Source organism: Sesamum indicum, linkage group LG8, assembly GCF_026168435.1.
Source record: "Sesamum indicum cultivar Baizhima isolate 11 linkage group LG8, ASM2616843v1, whole genome shotgun sequence".
In the NCBI taxonomy this organism is placed as follows: Eukaryota; Viridiplantae; Streptophyta; class Magnoliopsida; order Lamiales; family Pedaliaceae; genus Sesamum; species Sesamum indicum.
This window is the reverse complement of record NC_142664.1, coordinates 5,109,748-5,132,337: the sequence shown is the minus strand read 5'-3', so window position 1 is coordinate 5,132,337 and position 22,590 is coordinate 5,109,748. Positions and strand designations below refer to the sequence as shown.

Here is a 22,590-nt window from a genome sequence, read left to right as displayed (position 1 = left end):
GAAAATTGCTTGAAATTGCTCTTGAAGAAGTTCGAAAGAGGGAGGAAGAGGCTCGGAAGAGTGAGGCAGACCTACAAGAATTAGTTCAAAAATTACTTCAAGATGTGGGATACACAAATCATCAATTTGCTGGTGGGTCGGGACAACAGGAGCAACAACATTCAGGAAAGATAATTAGTTTATTTTTTCTGTTGGTTGTTTATGACTTAGTGTATGTCGATTTGGGTTGTCTATGACTTAATGTATGTTGACTTGGGAGTAGACATTGATATTATTTGGATGATGACATCAATTATATTAGTGTTGTTGTATTATGAGTATTTTTTTGTTAATATTTGTTGTTCTTGTTTGGAAAATTCAGATTTTGGTATTGATGGAATGTATTTGATGGTATAATGACCAGGATATTAATTTGGGTACAGAAATTAAAAATCTACCCAAAAAAACCCAAAAAGAATTAGAGACGGATTAGAGACGGAAAATTTTGAAAATTTAGAGGCCAAATCGGAGACGGATTAGAGACGGAAATTTGTAAGGTTTTAGAGACGGATTATTTTCTTCATTTCAGAGATGGAATTAGAGACGGAAATTAACAAACAAATATTTTACCTTTATCGAGGGATTAGAGACGGAAAATTCTCTTTTTATCGACGGAATCAGAGACGGATTACCTACGTAAATTAGAGACGGATTACAGTTAAATTTTCTTCTTTTTTGTCGACAGAATTAGCAACCGAATTTTCGGTCTCATAGCGACGGAAATATTCCGTCGCTAAATTATTAGCGACGGGCCTTTCCGCCACGGACTTCGGCGACGGGTTTTTCCATCTCTAATTTGTTTTAGAGACGAAAATCCTACTTTCAGAGACGGAAAATTCCATCTCTAATACCCTGTTCTTTTGTAGTGTTCATTTTTACAAGGCAATTCCACTCTAACTCAATTGACAATTCCTAATTTCTACAACTACTTTTATAAATATATATATATATATATATATTTGTAGACATACATATTATTTAGACTTTTATATATTCTAGGTCTATATTCGTATTTTATATTTAATTAATGTGCTATTTGCAGTAAATTTTGTTAAGAGATAAACATTCAATTTTGCCTAAACTAAATAAGTTTACATGACCCAAAGTAAGTGCGTGGAATTATTATTCGCAAAATCTATTATCAAGATAATTATTTTTTCCATTCATTCAGTTATTTACAGAAATTTGGAGTAATGGACTACATTTTCACCAATTAGTTTCTCCCTTTTGATTTATTAAGTTAATAATTAAATTTACTTTTATTAATAATGATTATTGAAGCAAGGGTGTAATTGTCTTGTCAATTAGCACCAAATTCTTGAGGATTAATTCACCATACCATACAGATACGATTAAAGAAAGTAGACCTCAATCTGGAATGTTGCAATACAAGACAAAATTGCTTAAAGAAGACCATTTCTGAATTGTGATCGCATGGGTTTGCGAGCGGCCGAGTGATTGAATTTTCACTCAATATTTACCCAATTGTTTATGGTTGAAATAAAATTCCTCAAAACAAACCGTCTTAAGAAGACATTTTTGGGTACTCCGATATTCATTTTATGGACAACTATAACAATATTATCGAAATTTCATATGGAATTTAAAATATTAACTCAAAAAAAAAAAGGAGCATGCCATTAGCAGATATTTCATTAAGCATAGCATATTTACGTAATTGAACCAACTACCATTCAACCATGGATCTATAGTCAAGGCCGGATTTATGTTGGTCGCACAGAAAAACTATATTTTCCTGACAACATGATGCGGCAACAGTACCAAGATACTCCATGAAATCGTTAATTGTGGCACTACTTTATGTTACCATTCACACTGTCGTTCAAAATACTAGCATGCAATAACTAACCTTTAAATTGGTCAGTAGACACTACTGTCTCCCAGATCCAAACTTGTTTCGTCGATAGTTAGACAAGACACACGATCATAGGTACAATACATAAATAACCTAAAGCGACTTAAAACTAGAGATTTTCATTTAGACCAGTGATTCAAGACAAAAAGCATTGCTTCCAATACGATATATATACTTCACGGTCCACCGTCACTCAGCGCTTATGTTGGTCAAGTTGTCTTCTTCAAGGGAGTCCCATTCGATGTGCTTGAGCTAGCAGGGCCCTCTGACTTGGCACTTGGGGAGCTTTCGCAAGTGACTGTAGTATTCTTTGTACCAAAACTCGGAATGTTGGGAGGTGGTAGCAATGAGTTTGCATCACTTCCCATCTATAATACTCATACATGAAATTACAAAAGGGTGAGTTTGAGTCGTTGTTGTTAGATATATGATCCTCAGTTGGATCATTTTCTTAGCAGCTTTGGAGGGCTCCACAACAAGTATTCTAAGCTACTTTGGTGGGTCGATATCGTTAGGCTCCAACTCTGGTTCCTCCAAAGTTCCAGAGTCAAAATCAACCAGCTCAGTGAAATGCATAGCTCCGTTCATAAGTCCTCATAAGCGTTGACATAGCATTTCTCGATCCGCGATCCCTATATATGCATATGAACCCAGTAATCATTAGGTTGCAACTCAAGAAATGCATTATTTAAGAACAAATGGATAATTTGTTGAGAAACAATTGATTGAATGTTATTACCTTACTACATCTTTCCAAGTTGAGTCATCCGTAATAATGAATCTCAACTGCTTATTCTAGACCACATTAAGGTGGCTCACTAGCCGGCTACACACGTCAAACCTTTCACGCAGAAACTTGAGGGGGTGCTTTCCCCAATCGTAGATAATGTTACCAATGTGATGCTTCATCACTTTGTCTAGAGGCTAACAATAGCATGTCAATTTTCACACTCAAGACAGAATTGGTCATGTTTTCCATGCTCCACTAATCCATTAACAAATATTTTTCCCATTTCTTAGGTCCATTGGGAGCAGTAGAACATATAGCATTGATTGTAGTATCCATCATGCCACATCATTGGGGAATTTTTTTACAGTTGTTGTATTTAGGGGGTAGCAATATATTATTTTGGGTAATTATGATGGTAACATCGTAGGGTAGCTTAGGCGATATAGCTAAAAAAAAAACAGCAAATGTGTGTCGCGTTTGTCCAATAACAACATTGAATACTCCCTTTGAGTGATGTCACTGTAATAATCCATGGACATTAATATAGTTTGGAAAGATTAATCATAGAGTTAGTTGGAAATGCAACAGGCGGTTGGTTGGGATTGATTGGGCTTTAGTTGTAAATGAGTTCACAGAAATGTCATGCCACCATTTTCCATACTTGGTAGAAATTAATTCGATTCATAGGTGTAGTGACAATTGACAGTGGTGAATTATTTTTAACCCACCTACCCATGTCAAATTTACAAGGCTTAGGTTTGTTTCTTAGAGGAAGCATATGATTTCTTGTTCACTGAAATAGTTCAAAGTGGAGAACGGTGACCAAATACTGAATTTGGTTTGTGAACAAATTTTTTTACATTGCCACCAGAGCACTGAAGGGGAAGTTCTAAGACTAATTAGTTGTGTTACAAGTATATCAATCGTATAACTCGTATTCGCGTAAAGTCCTCTTCATGAAAGATGGTATAACACCAAGGTTTAATACAAACAAAAAGATTTATATCAAAGGTGGAATATGTAAGCAAAATAAATCTAATTCGTGATAGGTTCACATGTTATATGTTATTATGAACATATAGTTAGGTTTATAAATGATTTGAACACCACAGACAAACTTTAACTACCATGTAAACAATACATAACAAGGACTAATGTCATTATTAAATGAGTTCAAGTGTAATCATGTAGGGGTTGGTATTGAGGTGAAAAAGAAGACAATAAATTATATGTTTAAGAAGCATACGAGATTAGTAGAAAGAATACGAATGAGTATATATAACGAGGAAAACTAGGAAACACAGTTAAAGGAAATAAGACGATACTTAATTAAGTCACACAGTCCAATTTCAACCATCAAAATTTGTCCTAGTACATAGAGGCGAATAAGGGACCTACACTGCAACATTCAACTAAAAACAACAAAGCAAAGCAATTGCATTTTGGCCATCAAAATGTGTTGTACAACCTATCCACATCCCGAAGAGGAAAAATGAAATTAGATCTCGCAGACATGCCACACAACTTATATGTACAATGATCCAAACCTATCAATGGACAACATCGAGGGAAGGCCTTAATTGACACATAAAGGAAGATGACCTAAACGAACAATATGATAAACAAGAAAATCTATAACATGCGCCTGTGTGACTACTCTGGTCTGAGGCGCTCATTTGCGCGTTTGATTTCAGTGTCATATTGAGAGAGACGGTTAAGCAATCTAGGAATGGCCTCTTTCGATCTATGATGCATTGGAGGGTTTACCCATTAAAATGTTCTACAGTAACGTCGCTGAAAATACACATTGTGATATGTCATGGAAAGCATATTTAAATTGGCAAATGGAAATAAACTACAATCCCTGGATAAGTTAACGAGCGATATGTTGTCATTATGCAATGGACGTCTTTTTTTACACAATATCCACCTCATTACAGGGACATCCATGGAATCATCTGTCCGGATTAATACTAGTCCACGGCGTACGAACAACCACTTCCTTACCATAAGTACAAATACGTACATTGTCGTCAGACGAATATGAAGAATGTTGCCTATTTGATGATCTACCTCCCGAATTTGTCCCACTACTGACACTATGACTACAATGACCATTCTCCTTTATTATTACCTATAGATTCATCACATTAAATTACTCACATCTGTAATGAAATACGAGTATACACATATGTATCAGCTTATGTCTGACCCAAATGTAAGTAATAATAATGAGATTTGCCACAAACAATTTGAGCATACCAACGTTCATCTCTGTGATTGTGAAATATCATTATAATACACAGCTCTTCTAAGCTACTGGGGTATTTTAAAAGCTGAAGATTTTTATTGTTTAATGAATTTTTCGTAAATGAGGGCAAAAGGACTATGCAACAACGCATAACAGAACTAAGAACTTAAAGCCACAATCATCGAATAAATCAAAATTATCAGATAAAAGAGGGAAAAAATAACAACTTTCCCAAATAAGAATAGGAATTTTGGCATATACAAGTAATACACTAACATCGGAGATATGAAACTATAAAATTAAATTTCGTATAAAGATTAGGGAGTACTGGACAAATTTGATGCTAACTTACAATTGTTCCCGTTTTCGGCGCTGGACAACACACGGAGGTTGAATGGAGACGATATGGCATTGGATGCACCCTGAATGTCTGGATAATGCCTATCAAGGATTTTAATCAAATTGAAACAACAAGAATAGAGTTTTTCATAGTTTTAGTGCTATGTACTGATACATTTCTTACACTACTTTCACCTGAAACGGTTCTAGTGACGAGGAGAAGGAGAGTTGCTTTACCTTTAGTTAAGATACACCAACACTGGTGGGTAATTCCAGAGAATTGAGTAAATACCAAAAGAAAGCTCAGAAAGGAAGAATGGGAGGGTTTCATTAGAAAAGGGGGATGGGGCTATCAAGACGTTTTGTCTTATTAATGACCCACAATATAATTTCACATTCCAATTCTAAGTTTATTCTGTCGTAGTAAACATGTTTTACTCTAAAATTGGAATTGTCTATAGTCTAAGTAAATATTAGATTCTTGCGTCTCACTCTTGCAATCGAGGAGATTATCCAAATTCAATCTTGTAACCCCTTACTCCCATCATTGTTGGTAAACAAGGCCTAAACAATAACTTAAACATACATACTCATCATCTAACACATTTAATTATAACTAATTTTTCACATCCAACTTTAATAGGTAAAAAAAAATTGTAAATAAGCTTGGAGAAGAGGGGAACAAAAAGAAAAAAAGAAAGTATTACACCTAAGTTCAATGGTGGAGTAAAAAAGGAGAAGTTTCCTTGTACTATAGGAGTTGGAGAAAAATAGTTTTTGTCACCACAATATAGAGGGTCTTGCAAGTTTGGTACCATGCTTTTCAAAATAGCCAATTTTGATACTATATTTTACAGAAATTTGCACTTCAGGTACCTTATTTTCATTGTAGCCCCTAACCTTTGTAATAGTATCAGTCTTGGTCCTAATTCCTTTTAGCAGAAATAGTACCATTTATTATGCATTGATCAAGCCAACATGCTTTCGAAATAAAATTAAGTCTCCATAAATTCATATCTTAGTTGGACCATCTTACCACCTGGTATTTCAAGTCCTTAATTTTATGAACTTCCTTCAACCATACTACAACAACAAATGGTACTTGGCTCCTTTAGCAACAAATAGCATAATCTTATTTTTTTTCTACCTTAGGACGTAAAGTACTCCAAAGTAAAGATTTAATAAAATTTGGATAAACAGGTTGAACAGAAGCTTAGAATTTATTGAAAAATATTTGAAATATTACAGACATTCTCTTCCTCTATCGAAGGAAATAAATATGTAGCCTCTCATAGATAAGAGGTCTTGACTCATTGGGGAAATCCCCATATAATGAAAAATTCTAACACTCAAAAAATTTAAAAGACTCAGTTCTTTATTTGCTGAAAAGTTAGAGAAAATTTTCGATGATCTCCATCTGCTTCCTAGCTCCTTTTTTATAATGGTCTATGGACTTGAAAATTCGGACTTCAAACTTGTTTTAGATGATGTCATTGCATTTTCATTATCCACTTGGGTACTGCTTTCCAACTATGGTCATTTTGATTTGTTGGCCACTGCTTTTTCAGCTATTGCCATCCTATTTTTCAGACTGTGGGCCTCATTGTTATGTTTCTATGGAAAATCTTTTGTTTGATTTTACATGTTGAGGTTTTTACCTCTACTTATAAAAATCTTTCGGTGCCTTTTACCTTTTTCTGATTTTGATCTAGGTTTTTTTAGGTAACCCATATCTTTTTTCCTAAGAAAGATTTTTTCGGTAAGTCGCAACAAGAGCATATATGATTATTAATTATTCCACATGCATCATGTTGCAGACAACTTAGTTTTCTAGAATAGCATTCTTTTTTTTCTCGAATAAACTTTATGTGGACTCAATATTTTTCCCTGTCATTGAGTTTAACAAGAATAATCCATATAATTTATTAAAAAAGTATTTTAAATGGATATTTGACTTTGTCATTTTCGTAAAACAGATTCAAAGTCCCCAAGCTCTCCCGATACAGATTCTATCTTCACTGGGAGGTGATACCAAGGAGTTTCTCCTATAATAGGCTTGATTCTGTTGAATGCTGCCATGTTGGGTCTCTATAATTTGATAAAATGAAATACTTGATGAGAACATTTTCTGTGATTTCTGGAGTTGCTAAAATGAATTTAAGCTCTAAAATGTCTCCTCATGTGAGGTGATGATTGCTCTACCAAAAATCATAAACTTCCCACTAATCCCATTTGGAGGTTTTGAAATTCTTGGGAATCTAGGTGTCATAGTATGAACTGAAGCAACTGCTCCAAAATCATATTATTCTTGAACTTCTTCTGGCTTCGACTCTTCAAGCATCAAGGATTTGTTATACTTCTCATATGTGTTTACTATGGTCTTACTTCAGTTAATTCTTTTACGGGAAACCAATTTTTCCCACCTGGCAAGCATAAATAGAAGAATTTTAGTTAGTTAGTATTAAACTTAGAAGTGTCTGTCATTGCCCTGAGGTTAATCTCTTTATTTTTTACTCCAGGGGTACTTGGTTAACTTGAACTATCAGGAGTTTGTACTTTCTGTAATTCAATTGTTGCTTTCTCACCAGAGTCTGGTAATGGTTTCATGCAACTAGTATTTGAATATGCCGCTAAAGGTTTAGAACCCTGTTCTCTGTTTGCACATTTAAAGTCCTGCCCTTGTAATTCTAGGGTCATCATTTAAGCTGATACCTTTTGAATTGGTTCTAGTAACGTATCCCATGACGTGCTAAAAGCAAGTTTGGTACTCTTAATGTCAAGATTAGCTTATTGCACTTGGCCAGTTACTTGGGCCTTAACCATTAGCTATCCAAATTTCTTATTGAGCTCCTCAAGATTCTTCCTAAGATACCTAAGTCTTATGATGATGGAGTCTACTTCAAAAGTTTCTATCTCTTGTTAGGAAATCTGCAAGAATGTTTTCATGAGAATTAAAACAATGACAATATAATAACAATAATATTGGTATTCAACTTGTCATCTAATAATACGAGTCTTTTCAGAGTTAATTTTTCAAGAGAGCTTTAACATTTGTATTATCTACTTTTAGAGTAAATTCTTTGGCTAATAAGAATAAGGTCCAATTTTAAATACCTTTCAAACTACAAAAATTATTTCTCGTTAACATGCCAATGTTTGGCATGTTGTTCAGTGAACAACCCTCCTGTGTATCTACATGTTTCTTCACCAGTAGTCGTTCTCTTCATGAGCACTGTTGCTCATCTGTAGTCATTGGCATTCGTAAGACCACCAATTCATCTTCATCTTGTGGGATTGCAAGTTTTGACATGTTACTACAGACTTGTTTTAACTCAAACCCTTTGGGTATGAATTTTCTCCCATTTTCATTTTGGGTTTTCTATTTTCTGAAGAAGTGGTCAGAAATTCTTTTTGTATTTCGCAAAATCCATAATGAAAATCCATGCAAAATTAACAACTCTTAAAAGGTTTTGAAGTTGTTTCTTGTTTTTAAAGATGTCAAGAAAATTGCGGACTTTTTTCACAACATGCTCCTGCAATTTGATACCTACTGCGTCTATAAGAATCTCTAGAAATTTAATTTTATTAACAGTTATAATGGCTTTCTTTTCAAAAAGCACTAATCGTTCTTTTGACAAGCATTAGAAAATATTTCAAGATGTCTAATATGATTTTTCTTATTTCTAGATGTAATTAAAATGTTGTCTATATAGAAAAATATGAATTCAAGATAGTCCTTGAAAAGATTATTCATTTGCCTTTGAAATATCTAGAGTGCATTAGCAAGTCAAATAAGGAGCATATTCCAAATATATTGTTTTTATGGTGTGGAAACTATTGTATATTTCTTTGAATCATATTTCATCTTAATCTAATAAATTCCAGATTTGCAATCAAACTTAGAAAATCTTAGCACCATTAATGCAATCTATTAAGTGTTCTCTACGTGGAGTATAATAACCATCAAACTCCAATATCTTATTGATACCTGGGTAGTTAATTACTAACTTGCATTTACCTCTTTTTATTTCACTATGGTGTCTTGCCTGAATATTGGGGCTACTGCAAGTAGAGACTGTAGGCTCAATGAGGTTAAGATTGATGCGATCCTTAATGATCTTCTGCATATCGTTCTTTGCCACTAATAGTACTTAACATACAAGTATAAAAATAAGAAATCTATTATTGACTAAACTGCATTTCAACAAAAGAGGGTTCAAGTTGTTATTTGGTCAAGCAGTCAAAAGGATCAAAGGTACACGATAAAATAATGCAATTCGAGTTGATGAACTGTATATGCTTGAAAATCAGAGAGAGATTCAAGAGTGTGTGGTTTAACATGTACGAAAGTAGAAGAAATTAAATGAAAACAACATTCCACACACACACATACATATATATATATATATATTTGATTTTTTGGAATGGGCAATGGAACGAGATTTAGAGCGACCAAAAGTAGCAATTAAATAGAGTTGTTGTGCTACAGAACGCCTTTATTTAATGGCGTTTGTAACACGTTACAACAGTTATAATAAAGCCATTACAAAATTATAACTAAATTTGTAATGGTTGTCAATTGATATGTTCTTCAGTAAGGGTAAAAACGACTTTGCACACCAAAAGAGCTAGACATAGTTCTAAAAGAAGGAAACATACACTCTAAGGCGCCACTTATGGGTAAGATCACGGATTTCTAGCTTGACGCGCGATCCGGGTGCGTAATCTTAGGAAGATTACACTGGGAGGGGATCCTAAGGCCTCAGATCTCGACACGTGGCAGCACCCGTATGGAAAGTTCAACTTGTATAAATATGAGGAGATTGCCACCTAGAGAGGTAATTTTGAAATCTAAAAAGCCTACTCAATAGTCTGATATCTGATTTTAGTGAATTTCGTCTAACTTGAGCGTCGGAGTGTCTTCGTCGGGTGCCAACCCGACTTAGATAACATTTTCTTTGATTCACAATATCTTGAAGATTGGGAGCGAGACGCGATCTTGGCCGCGGAACCAACGAAAACAATCTCGAGCCCGATCAGTAATGGTTGTCAACCGTTTCGAAATACTAACGGTTTCTTTGCAAGCTATTGGAACATAAACTTTTATATTGCGAGTAGTCGTTGCAATTCCAACGAGGTTGTTCCAAACGGTATTCTAAATTTGTTAAAGGTCTTTTTGTTTTTGAATGGATTTACAAACATGCTCTTTAAAAAAAAAATGGAATGGGTCTTGTAATGCATTTCCCATTACAGAAACTCCAAATTTCACTAGAAAGCCTAGATGATGCAGCAATGAACATCCATTCCAAATTTTTAATAAAGCCCATTCCATATTAGAACGGAACATACCCTTTCCAATTTTTCTTGTTCCAAAACCGGGTTCCTTTTGTAGTGTCTCAAGATGTGCAGTGGGCTGAGTTGAGCTAGTCCGACCCAAGACCAGATTGAACCAATAAAAAAATGGGCTTAGTTGGCTGAGGCGTGCTTGGGACCGGGTTGGTTTTGGGCTTGTTCCAAGTATTGAAACTTAGTACCAGCTCAGCCCAGTGACCCTGGTCCACCTGGTCTTGTGCTGGGCTTGGGTCGGGCCTGTTGGGCCATTTCTTTTATAATAATAAGGCATGACATATAAGTTTCACTTTATTACCCTACGACTATTCTAGTAGCTTTTTTATACTTTTGAAAATTTAAAAATTATTGTCATTATTGTTCTACTTCTAAATTTTTAATACTTTGATTTATTAATACATTTTATTTATTTTTTAAAAATTTATTATAAATCATTTTTGAATTTATTATAGTCTAAGTTCATCATATAATCTTAACTATTATTTTTTCTAGTTATAACTTTTTGTGTGATTTAATTTATTATTTATTTATTTCATAATACTACTATAAATTTAAGTCATTGTTAAAAAAAACCTCCATTTCACAAAAAATAAAAATAAAATTGTCACATTCGGGCTTGATCGGGACCTGATCTGGTCCTGGTTCAGGCCTTAACCGGGTCGGTTCAAGAGCGGGGCCTGGGTTTATAAATAGACCCAATTGAGATCCATTTAAAGGCCAAAACCACACCATGACCGGTCATGAACAGTAGCGGACTGGTCCTAGATCGGGCTTTTCTAGGCTGGTCCTAGGCCGGGCCGGCTCCTTGAGTATTGTCTAGCATTGTGCTATTCCCCTTGAAGCATATTCTTTCCGGAGGATGCAAGGGGAACGATTTTAAAGCAAACTCTACGTTCATTAAATGGAGAAGATCATCAAAATTTCATAATTTGTTGCCAAACTTATTCCAATTCATTAATACCGATTCGATTCGAGCTCTCTTATTGAATTGCTCATTCAATATTTTCAAGAATTACTATTTTTGAAAATGTGATTGTACTGTATATGGTATGATTGTTCAGTGGCTTTCACAACAATCCCAAATCACATGATGCAGTAGGGGGTTTTGCTGGTTTTTATTAAAGCCCCATTATCAAACTCGAAGCAAAAGTAATCCTACCTCCTCTTCTTATATCATTGAAGTGCATAATATTATAAAACATTTATGATGAGGCATGATATATAATTTAACATGTCTAGAAATTCTATCTCCTCATAATACAAAACCACAATATATTTTCATTCACTGAAATGTCCAACTATTTCTGAAAAATAATATCAAACGTCAATCGCATCTCCAGTACTATACTCCTCAAACCCTTCAAAATTGAAATTCACTATTAATAAACCATACAGAATCAATTCCAGAACAACTCGAAACACTAAAATAAATTTCCAGAGAATTGAAACTTGTAGCGGGATGAAAGTTGGAAAAATGTTTGCTAAAACATGAAGAAAGAGAAGAAAAGATTTAAATGGAGAGTATCTGATGAGAAGATTGCTTTTGAGAAAAGAGTTTAACTTTAAAAAAGATACTATTTTAACAGATTAAATGTGTTTTTCGTCCCGTAATTTAAGTCATTTGTTGATTTCATCCTTTAATTTTTGTAATCTCAATCATTTTTTTTCCTGTCGGAGTTCACCTTCATCGGCCAAAAGGATAAATTTCAGCTGAAAAAAAAAACTGAAATCACGAATATTAATAATTATAAGATCAAAATACTACCATATTTGAAAAGTTAAAAGACGAAAATACAAAATAACATAAGTTATTAGACCAAAAAAGCATTTAAAAATGCTTAAACATATGTGGGAAAAGTCATTGTTACAAGATGGGCAAGTTAAATTAATTAGTAAACCTTGTGGATTTACTTAAAAAATTTAAAAATAATTGAATTGCGCACATATGTACGTGGGGAAAATCATAATGTTTTATTCCATATAGTATCTTTTTCAATATAGTCATATTTGTTATAATTTTTTCATATTGTATTTCATAAGTTTGAAAATTTTTCATTTTCGGTCCCCACGTGACTTTCTGTCCAATCACTAAAAAAAATATAATTTTTTATTACGATTGATTACTATAGCTAAGAGATGTGGCAAATGCAAATCAACCACGGCTTTGCAACAGTCATTAACCGTAGTTTCTACAGGTGTAGTCAAAACATTAACCATGGGCAAAACCATCGCAAATGTTTTGACTATGTCTAAAAATTATGGCGAATATTAATTAAAGATGGTAAAAATTTAAGTTTTTGCTTTGATTTTGTTTAGCGGTGGTTAATAGTATTGATTTATCACGATCTTTTACTCGAAGTTATTTATAGTGTAGCAAAAATTAAGTTTTTATAGTGAATAATTAATGGAGAAGTCACGGGACCGTTAGTCCAGCACGTGTTTGAAGTAATAGCCTCATAACTTAGTTATTAGACATAAAAGTCTCGTTAGGACTAAAAATAATCAAACTTATGAAACACAATGTAAGAAAATCGTAACAAATCAGATGTTTTGACAAGAAATGTTATTTATTATCATTATTATTATTATTTAAAGTGTTTAAAAAGTCGAAACTGATTTTCCCAACAGTAAATTAAAAAGTATCTCCTAAAACTCAAACTTAAAATGTACTTATTCTAAAGTATTGCAAATTAATTACGGACTCTACACTTTTCTTGTTTCCCAATGCATGCTTTTTTCTAAAGACTAATTACATCATTCGATATGTAAAAACACATAAAATAAAATAAAATAAATAGAAATATATCCAATAGCTAGATTTGTTACATTAGCAAACTCATTGGAATCCAAAATCCAAGTGAGAAAGAGAAGGAAAATTTAGTGAAAAATAAAGGGAAAAAAAAGTTACAATATATATTAATTTCCTAATTGCTTCATCACAACAGGCTCTTTAAATATATATTCATGCCCTCTTTTCTCCTTCACAAAAGAGAACACCCCTGAAAAAGATTGGTAAGCCCCCAAAATTCCACCTTAATTCATCCTCAAACTCCAAGCTGCGTGCATATGATCAGAACTGGACATTACATAGCTCTTTGGAGGCTGCTTTCCTGCAATTTGTTAATTGCTTGTTCAGATTTACTACATTAATCAATTTATTACAAAACTTTGATCGTACTTAGGAAAATTGTAATTCCCGTTTCGTAACTTAGAGCCTTTCCAATACTTTTGGTCCCATTTGATTAAGAAATTCTCACTTTTGCTCCAGTAATTTTCAAAAAGCGACACTTTTGGTCTTACTGCACCTTCTGTTAGATAATTAATAAAAAACGGGCATGTGGTCGTATAAAAGTGTCCGACCAAAAGGTAAAGGTCCTAACAATTCTATTAAAATATTTAACGGGAAGGTATAATGGGACCAAAAGTGTCAATTTTAGAGATTACAGGATCAAAAATGAAATCACCGTAAGTTACGAGACGACAAGTGTTATTTTCCCTTTAATGGACATATTCGATAAAGTTTGATTCATAATACTAACGAGAATCAGACAGTACTACTAAATCTTGAATTATATAACTCACCATATATAATATATAAATTACAAATAATTTTAGAGTATAATGTTATTTGTTCATGAAAATGAAAAAGCTGAGGCCACCATTAATCAAATACTATCAGCCTTGTCCGTAATATATGGAGATGTGGCAGTTTTGATCCCGTAATAATTAATTTGGTAATTTAGTCAATTAATTTATCATTTTTCATGAATTGAAAAAAGAAATCCTCGTAATTTTTTAAATTCTCAATTTTTGCAGTTGAGCAAATCTTGTGTATAATGTTTTGGAAAAAGTATTATTTTAGTCCGCTAAGTATGCCTAATTTTAATTTTAGTCCGATAACTATGTCCATTTTTATTTAGGTTCAATAACTTACGAAATTGCTTACTTTTAGTCCTCTGGCTGATTTTCAGACAATTTTACCCCTATGAGTGCATATGGACTAAAACTGTCTTTCAAAAGTTGCATAGGGATAAAACTGTCCGAAAATCAGCCAGCGGACTAAAAGTAAGCAATTTCGTAAGTTGCTAGACCTAAACAAAAATGGACATAATTATCGGACTAAAATTAAAATTAGGCATACTTAGCTGACTAAAATAATACTTTTTCCTAATGTTTTCTAACAACATGTAATGCTAAGTATGTAGCATATATAGTATTACCGTAATTTTTATATATTTATCGACTACTTTTCTTAAACTGTATATATATGAACTATATATCATAAATATAATTTACTCCATTTACTAGTCACATAGACCATGCACCTCAACGTAATCATGCACAATTACTCTTTGACATTTTAAAAAGGAGTAAATTACAACGGGCTTTTTAGAAATTTATTATAATTACAAATATTCTTTTGGAATTAATGGTCGTCTAACAAATATCCTTCTATAATAGACTATCATGAAGGGCAGTTGCTACACAACTGTTAATTCTAGTAGGTATTTAAAATTTTTGAAACAATAACAGAGTATTAATTTATAATTATGACAAACCTTATAGAGCTTGTTGTAATTTACACTTAAAAATGGGTACAATACTTTTTAAGTCCCATAAAAATAAGGGCAGAATTTATTTTAGTACCATAAACTTTGACAGGTGTCGTTTCTTGTCCCATAAAACTCATAATTACATATCTTTAGTCCCAAAAAGTCATGTATGTTGTGGTTTTGGACTAAAAAAATTCCAAAATCATATTTTTTATGACTAAAGAGACGTGATTTTGTGTTTTATGGAACTAAAAACATCACTTGCCATAGTTGTGATACCAAAATAAATTGTACCCTTATTTTATGAGAACAAAAGAACATTTTGCCCTAAAAAAATCGTATAAGTTGAGTTGAGCTTTTACCTCATAAGATGACCAGAAGTCGACTGTGATGGAAACGGCGTTGATCCGATGAGGCTATGTGAAGTCTCGCCAGCATTCGTTTGTAACCAGCTACCCTCTCGACTGCTGAGGAAATCAACAATTAAAGATTGCAATAGAAAATTCTTGTTAGAACAAGCAACAAAACTTTGATAGATAAACATGTTAAAGCTACTCTAAAAACATCAAATCATGCACTTCGATAGTTAAATTTATATCTTAGATTATTACACTAATATTTTATATTTTTACATCCATGTTTATTGTAAGAACTTCTTTATATATATTGTGTTAGTCGCTTTATTAGAATGGAAATATTAGAAATGCATGCACATACACCAACCAAACTATTATAATTGAATTATGTATATATACTTATCATTTGATTGTCGAACAATCCTAAAAAGATGATGGACAAAATAACAGATTACAATAATATTTACCCCATATATATAATAATCAATTGCGTCGGACCAAATTTGATTCAAATAAATAAATATTTTTTAAGATCATACATTAATGTTCGTACAAGTAAAATGATCATTAATTAAATTATGGGTGGAAACAATCTCAAACATAAGTTACTCAGATAATGTCCAAGTTTCAAACAATCCCATAAAAATAGAAAATCTAATTTTCAAAAAAAAGAAAAAGTTAAAGACAATGAAATAATTATGAGAATGCTCGAAGCAAAACATATGCAATGGGGTCTAAGATAAAGGAGAAATTCTTTTTCAAATTAAATTTGGGCGAACTAATCCAATCACTTGACAAGAGTAATTGATTGGTCACTTTTCTTGAACTGTGCATCAATCACAAAACAAATATAATATATTATACTTGTCACATAATTGATTCAAATTTGACCAAATTGAGTCCGAATTAAAATTTTGAATAAGTAACAATGAAAATAATTTATTTTAACCTTCCTACAGTAACTTAAAAAATGTCAGCATCATATGAAGCATTTGTTGATATCAATTTGGTAAAAGTTTGAACTGAAATTCTGACTTTAAGAGGCCCTCAAAACTCAAACACCCAAATGTGGAAACAGTAACTTCGGAAAGAAGTTAAAAGAGAACTCTGGATCTCTCCTATTCACAGCAAACGTACAAAACTGAAAGATCAGTCATAATCAGGAAAACAGCAGCAATTAGATATGTATTAGGTTTTTCCATGTTTGATTTCAGACTATTTGTTTCGATTCCATATATATTTTAATGTAGGTTTTGGTCTTAAATTTTAGTTGTCTGAAAATGTGCAAATACATTTGTTTCCGTATGTGTTTGGTTAAAGCATTTTATTATTTTCATCCGTTAAAAAATATATATATTAATGCGGGACATTAACTAACAAGTCTAAATTCAATAAAAAATACAACTACCAGTATTTGTTCAAAAAGAAAATATGTTGATCTGATACCACCGTGGGTCTTAAAAAAAGGTACAACTTCATCATTTAATCCAATCACATTTTCAATTAAAAAATTAATATAAAAATAAAAACACATATTTACACTTAGAAATTGAAACTATATTAATTAAATTAAAAATCATGACGATCCAACTAACAAGCCTAAAATCAATAAAAGATACGACTATCATCAAGTATTATTTAAATAAAAATATATTAATTTAACACAACTGTCTATAAAACAAGTGCATCGTCATTACTTAATCTAGTTACATGCATTTCAATTTAATAAATATATATATATAAAAAAAAAAACACATAATTGACACTTCAAAACTAAAACGTAAAACTAAAAAGAAATAATATATACTCAACATTACATCCTTAAAAATGCGTGTGAAGCTGGTGTATGTTAATGGATTAATTAATTCATGTTCTTTATTTTCTCATAATAAAAAAAAAGTACGAGATTAGAATAAAAACCACTACCAGAATAAAATTCGATACTCGGTAATAATGTTCTATGTGAATATTTACGAGATAAAAAAAGAAAAAAGAAAAAGAAAAAGAAGATTATGATCTTGCAGGAAACAAGTGATCACAAAGAACCTGGTCCCAAACAGTGTCCTAACAATAAATAAATAAATACATATATACATATATATATATATCAAGAATATCGACAAAAATCAATCTGTAGTACTTTAAGAAAAGGAGAGCACTTAAGTCAAGATACGTACTGCTCATTTTTCTTTCTGTTTTTGGTCTTATGTGCAAATATATACATATATATGTATATAGTCCTCGTGAAGAGAATATTAAGAACAAGGGTTTGAAGAATTAAATACTCTACGAGTACATATATAGTAGTAAAGAAAAATAAAATTATTCCAAAGAGAAAAGAAAAAGTATACGAGTGGTTTGCTTTAATTCTCTTATCTTAATTCGGCTTTTTGAATTGTGTTTCCCCAACTTTTGTTAGCATCCCATAATCTAATCTAATCAATTAATTAATTAATCTCAGGTGAAAATCTTCAAGAAATAAAAGATTAAAAAAGAAAAAAGGAAGATCTATCTATCAAGAAACAGAGAACAAAAGCAAAAGCTGCAGTGTGTATGAATCCTTTAATTTTAAGAATAAAATAAAATAAAATGATGGACGTGAGTTTGCGTTTCTGAGAGTTTCAGGTACCATGCAAAAGGGAAAGGAAAAGTAAAAGGAAATGGTGGACGTGGGCATATAATATTTAGATATATATATATATATGTGTGTGTGTGTGTGTGTGTGTGTATTTCCATGTGTTCACACACACACACACATTGGTATGTGTGTGTTCTTGAGTTAAGCAAACGGTACCTTGAGGAGTTGCTCCACAATGTGGCTGCAGGGTAATTGTTAACATCGGATTCTTGTCGCGGAGAGACATCGGAAGGGCCTCTTTGTTCCATGAACTGCCGCAAGCCGGTCCTGTCGGCACTCCCGCTGCCTATTGTGGAGAGATCGTCTTCACCGGATCCATCCGAATGCCCTTTGAGAAATCAACAAGAACAATAAGCCCAGAAACGTTAAGACAGACTGATGTTGCAATAACATACGTATATAGGCAATGCATGCATTTTATTGATGTATTCCCAATTACATAATATAATTCATTTTTGACCAAAAACACACTATTCCATATAGTACCTGAGGAAGCCGCGGGCTTGTCAGTAGTTTTAACAGTTCGATACATCTGCATAGGGAAGAACATACTCAAATTTAAGACGATAGAGTCGATGAAAATCAAGAATTATATAGAACAAAGAAAAAGATTAATAGTTGCAAGGTTAATAAGATCTCTGTCTAGCACTCTTGCTGATATAAAAATAAAAAGAAGTGTTTTGTAAAAAGGAATATGAAAATATCAAATACTATGAATTATTACGACTTGGATCAGCACAATATGAGTTGAACTGGTAATAATAATGTGGTTTCTTACATTCTGGGGATGCAAAAAAAATTAACTGGAAAGTACTACTGGAAGAAGTTGTCGTGGGGATTCTGAGTGATGTCCTGGACTGGGGCTTGATCATTAATCACGAGGTTGATGTTTGATAAAGTAGTAATGAGCTGTATTATTGAAAAATGATGACTTTGCTTTTGTCTCTTTATAGTATATATCATTCTACTAACGTACTGCAACTCTCTCTCTCTCTCTCTCTCTCTCTCTTTCTCTCTCTCTCTAGACTTCTCTTCTCTCCTTTTCTTTAATCCATTCATTCAGTCTGCATTCATCGGCTACTGTGCCGGAGAAATAAACGGAGTCCACACATTCCTATTACCTAACCCACACACAGACAAAGATAAATTTTCTGGGCTTCTTTCCTTTGACTACAATTTTCCTATGTTTTCTCAGTCTAGGCTGTCTATGCATATACATAGCTACCTGTAAATGGCTCTTGACATGAGCAAGAGTGAGATCTTTGACGTCCATGAGCTCCAACACTGACTTCGGAGTAGCCCCTAATTAAATATCGAAATTAATCAGTTAAAAAAGAAAAACAAAAAACCAAAAACCCACAAAATAAAAACCTTTAACATTTTTGAAGAAATTAAGCATGTAAGAAGCAAAACAACTACAAAATCAAGAACCCAAAAGAAAAAGAAAATCGAGAAATAGTGAATTGTAAAATTACTTTCATGGCCACCAAGAAGTTCTACTGCATGAACAAAGCGAGCGTGGAGAGTACTGGTCCATCTCATTCTTGGAGCCCTCATACTACGTTTTGCAGGCATCTTTGGGAGAAATCTTGACCGCATAATCCCATGATGAGAACCCTCATGATGAGAAACCCCCATACCGTACTGATGATGATGATTGTGGTGATGATGCAGCTGATACGACGACAGCCCACTAAATCTTCCTCCACCTCCGCCGCCGCAGTGGTAGGCTGCCGCCGTGGAAGAACCGTTAGGGCCCAGATTCAGCAATGGCATATGATGGTCCAAACCACCCCCAAAGAAAGGCGATGAAGAGGAAGAAGACGAAGAGGATGGTGATGACCAAGAGGGATAAGACATTTGATAGAACCGCATCTTTGGATCCTTCTCTCTGGTGGAATGGTCCAGAGCCAAGAATGGGAATGGAGGGTTAGGATAAACCGGGATGCCCTTTATGGGCCGTAATCCGTCCGATGAATCAAAAGGTGAGTCCCCATGATTGATTTGATGATGATTTAACTGGTGGTTGGGCTGGTAGATACGGTGGTGATGATGATGATAAGGGTTTTGTGGCTGTTCTTGTTCTTGATGAGTTCTTCCGAAGCTGTTCGAGAGCTCAACTTTTTCGTCGTTCGCCGGGTGAGCTAACGAGAGATCGGTGAAGGAAGTGCAGCCCTTGGGCTTGCTGCTGATGTTCACCGGGAGATCGAAGCTGGAAACGGCGTCGTTTTTGGTGTTGCTGCTTCTTGATGACGAGGATGAATCGCAGTTGGGTAGACTAATGTGGAGAGAAAGATCAGGAACTGGCTTTGAAGAGGGCTCTAAGAAAATCCCTTCTAAGGGCATTTTTTCCTCCTCTCTTCTTTTCTAGCAACCTCAGATTTTCTTGTAATGAAACCAAATATGTGAGTGTCGAGGGGGTGTGTGTGTGTGTGTGTGTGTGTTTCTCTTGCAAATTTTATAATCTAAAGATATGGTCTGAAAAAGTGAAATAAAATATGGGTGCAAAAACAAAAGCACACGGACGGACAGCAAAAGTTGGAGCAGATGATGATGATGATGATGAGATTGACACAATTCCCTCTCCAAGCTATAGCTGTGGGAGATTTGGTAATAATAGATAGATAGATACAACCTACGGCGAGTACTAGAGTGAAGTGGAAGCTGCTGCTGGACTTCCTTTTTATCTTCGGACAAAGAACATCATCATCATCATCATGAGAGTAATTAACAGGAAGGAAGAAGAGAATTCATCCAAAGGGACAACACTGTAAAGATCGAATAAAGCCTCAATCTTTTTTTCTTGGAGATTTGCTGGGAGGGATTAAATCCCCTTGTAAAGTGGCGAAAAGACTTGCAGCTCTCTCTAAGCTTCAAAAGGTAAAGAGGAGAGAGAAAGAGTGATCTTCAAATGGAGATGGTGCAGAAAGAGAGAGAGAAGTAGAGATATGGGGAGTTTTCAGAAACAAAGGGAATGGAAAAAGATGAAGAATTCAGAAAAGAATAGAAGAAGGGTGTGTGGGGGGCGGGGGGTGGATGGGGTGGATATGATGTCTGGTTTAATGTAAAATTCGTATATCTTGGAAAAGGACAGTAGAAGGAGAGGGTTCTTCTCTCCTCGATCCGTCACTAGTTGTCAAGAAAACAAATGAAGAAATAAAACAAGAAAATAAGAAAAAAGGTATTCGAAACATAAAAGGATATATGGTCACTTTTTGATTTCCTTCTCCGTAGACGACGGGTTAAAATTCTTGAAACAGAAAGTTAACCCTCTTCTGTGATTCCTTTTCCCCCACCCTCTTCTCTTCTTTCGCTGTCTCTATCTCCCATTTTTATTTATATTTATATATTAGTAATTTATTACATACTCTATCTCTCTCTAAATTATATAATATTATTTAAAACAATATATAGATTTATAAAATATTTATTATTTTAATAATCTGTATATCAAATAAAATTAATATTAAATTTAAAAAAAAATAATGTAAAAAAAAGATGCATAAAAAACCTATCAAAGATAGTGAGGAAAAATAGAAAGTTAGATAAATAAAACAAAAATAAATTAATTAATTCATCATTAAAAAAATAGATCAAAAAATATCAACGAGGTGCTCTTCTTAATTTTAATGAATTAATTAAAATGAGAAGCCAACATATATTTTAAAGTTGTGTTTCTTTGAGAATTCATCACTACAAAAATACTACTACTACTACTAATTAATAATAATAATAATAATAATAATAATTATTATTATTATTATTATAAGATCATTACTTACACTATAAATTATCATATATTAAAAATTATTACAAATCAATACTACTATTTCGGTCAAACAAAGTTTGTGAAAATTTAAATTTTTACTTTGCTATAATTTTTAATTGTAGTTAATATTTTGACCTCGCTTACAGAAACAACAACTAATAATTATTGCATAATCGGGACTAATCACATTTTCTATAATTTTATTATATTTAACCATGATAGTAACAATAACGAAAAGTCATAATTTTTTTTATGCATGTAGTCTTGTAGTCAAAATGTCACAAGCTTTTTCTTATTTGTATAATTAGCTTCTTTCTTTTCATTTCTTTGTTTAAGTAATTGTAGATTAAAAATTTAATTAATTATGACTATTATGGATTTAATCTCATGATATGAATACTCACAATTGAACAAGATGATATCAGCTACAAAGACAGTTATTTTTGTGTATATATATATATTATTGGTATAATTAATTTTCCTAATTAAAAAAATCACGATAAATTGAGAAATCACTAAAACAAAATTTACTAGTGACTATAATTTTATCGTATACGAATTAAAATCATGGTAAAAAATTATTATTAACTATGGTTGAATAAAAATTAATGTAAAAATTTAGATTATCCATCATGTAAAGTATATATTTTTGCCGTGACTATGAGCTACGTACAACAAACGTTACTGTCA

The 22,590-nt window shown here is 33.0% G+C and overlaps 1 protein-coding gene across 2 annotated transcripts; it reads right to left on the bottom strand.

Moving 5' to 3' along the window:
- Positions 1 to 13,348: 13,348 nt before the first annotated feature.
- Positions 13,349 to 21,194, bottom strand: LOC105167765 (uncharacterized). 2 transcript variants are annotated; one of them, XM_020696293.2, is made up of 6 exons: positions 19,607 to 21,194; positions 19,357 to 19,433; positions 18,618 to 18,663; positions 18,288 to 18,459; positions 15,500 to 15,601; positions 13,349 to 13,694 (listed from the first exon to the last, which is right to left on the bottom strand). In XM_020696293.2, exons 1-6 carry the CDS (start codon positions 20,475 to 20,477, stop codon positions 13,655 to 13,657), a joined length of 1,308 nt encoding a protein of 435 aa, XP_020551952.1. In that variant the 5' UTR covers positions 20,478 to 21,194; the 3' UTR covers positions 13,349 to 13,654. The 2 variants fall into 2 exon arrangements, with proteins under 2 accessions (XP_020551952.1, XP_011085885.1); XM_011087583.3 differs by having other exon boundaries at positions 15,500 to 15,604; positions 19,607 to 21,189.
- Between the last annotated feature and the right edge of the window lie 1,396 nt (positions 21,195 to 22,590).

Excerpts from the sequence above, each read along its gene's own strand:
- LOC105167765 (XM_011087583.3), bottom strand. The coding sequence starts at position 20,477 with ATGCCCTTAGAAGGGATTTTCTTAGAGCCCTCTTCAAAGCCAGTTCCT. Across the intron at positions 19,434-19,606 it reads ACTTCTTGGTGGCCATGAAA|GGGCTACTCCGAAGTCAGTG; the intron begins GTAATTTTACAA and ends ATATTTAATTAG. Across the intron at positions 18,664-19,356 it reads ATGTCAAGAGCCATTTACAG|ATGTATCGAACTGTTAAAAC; the intron begins GTAGCTATGTAT and ends TTCCCTATGCAG.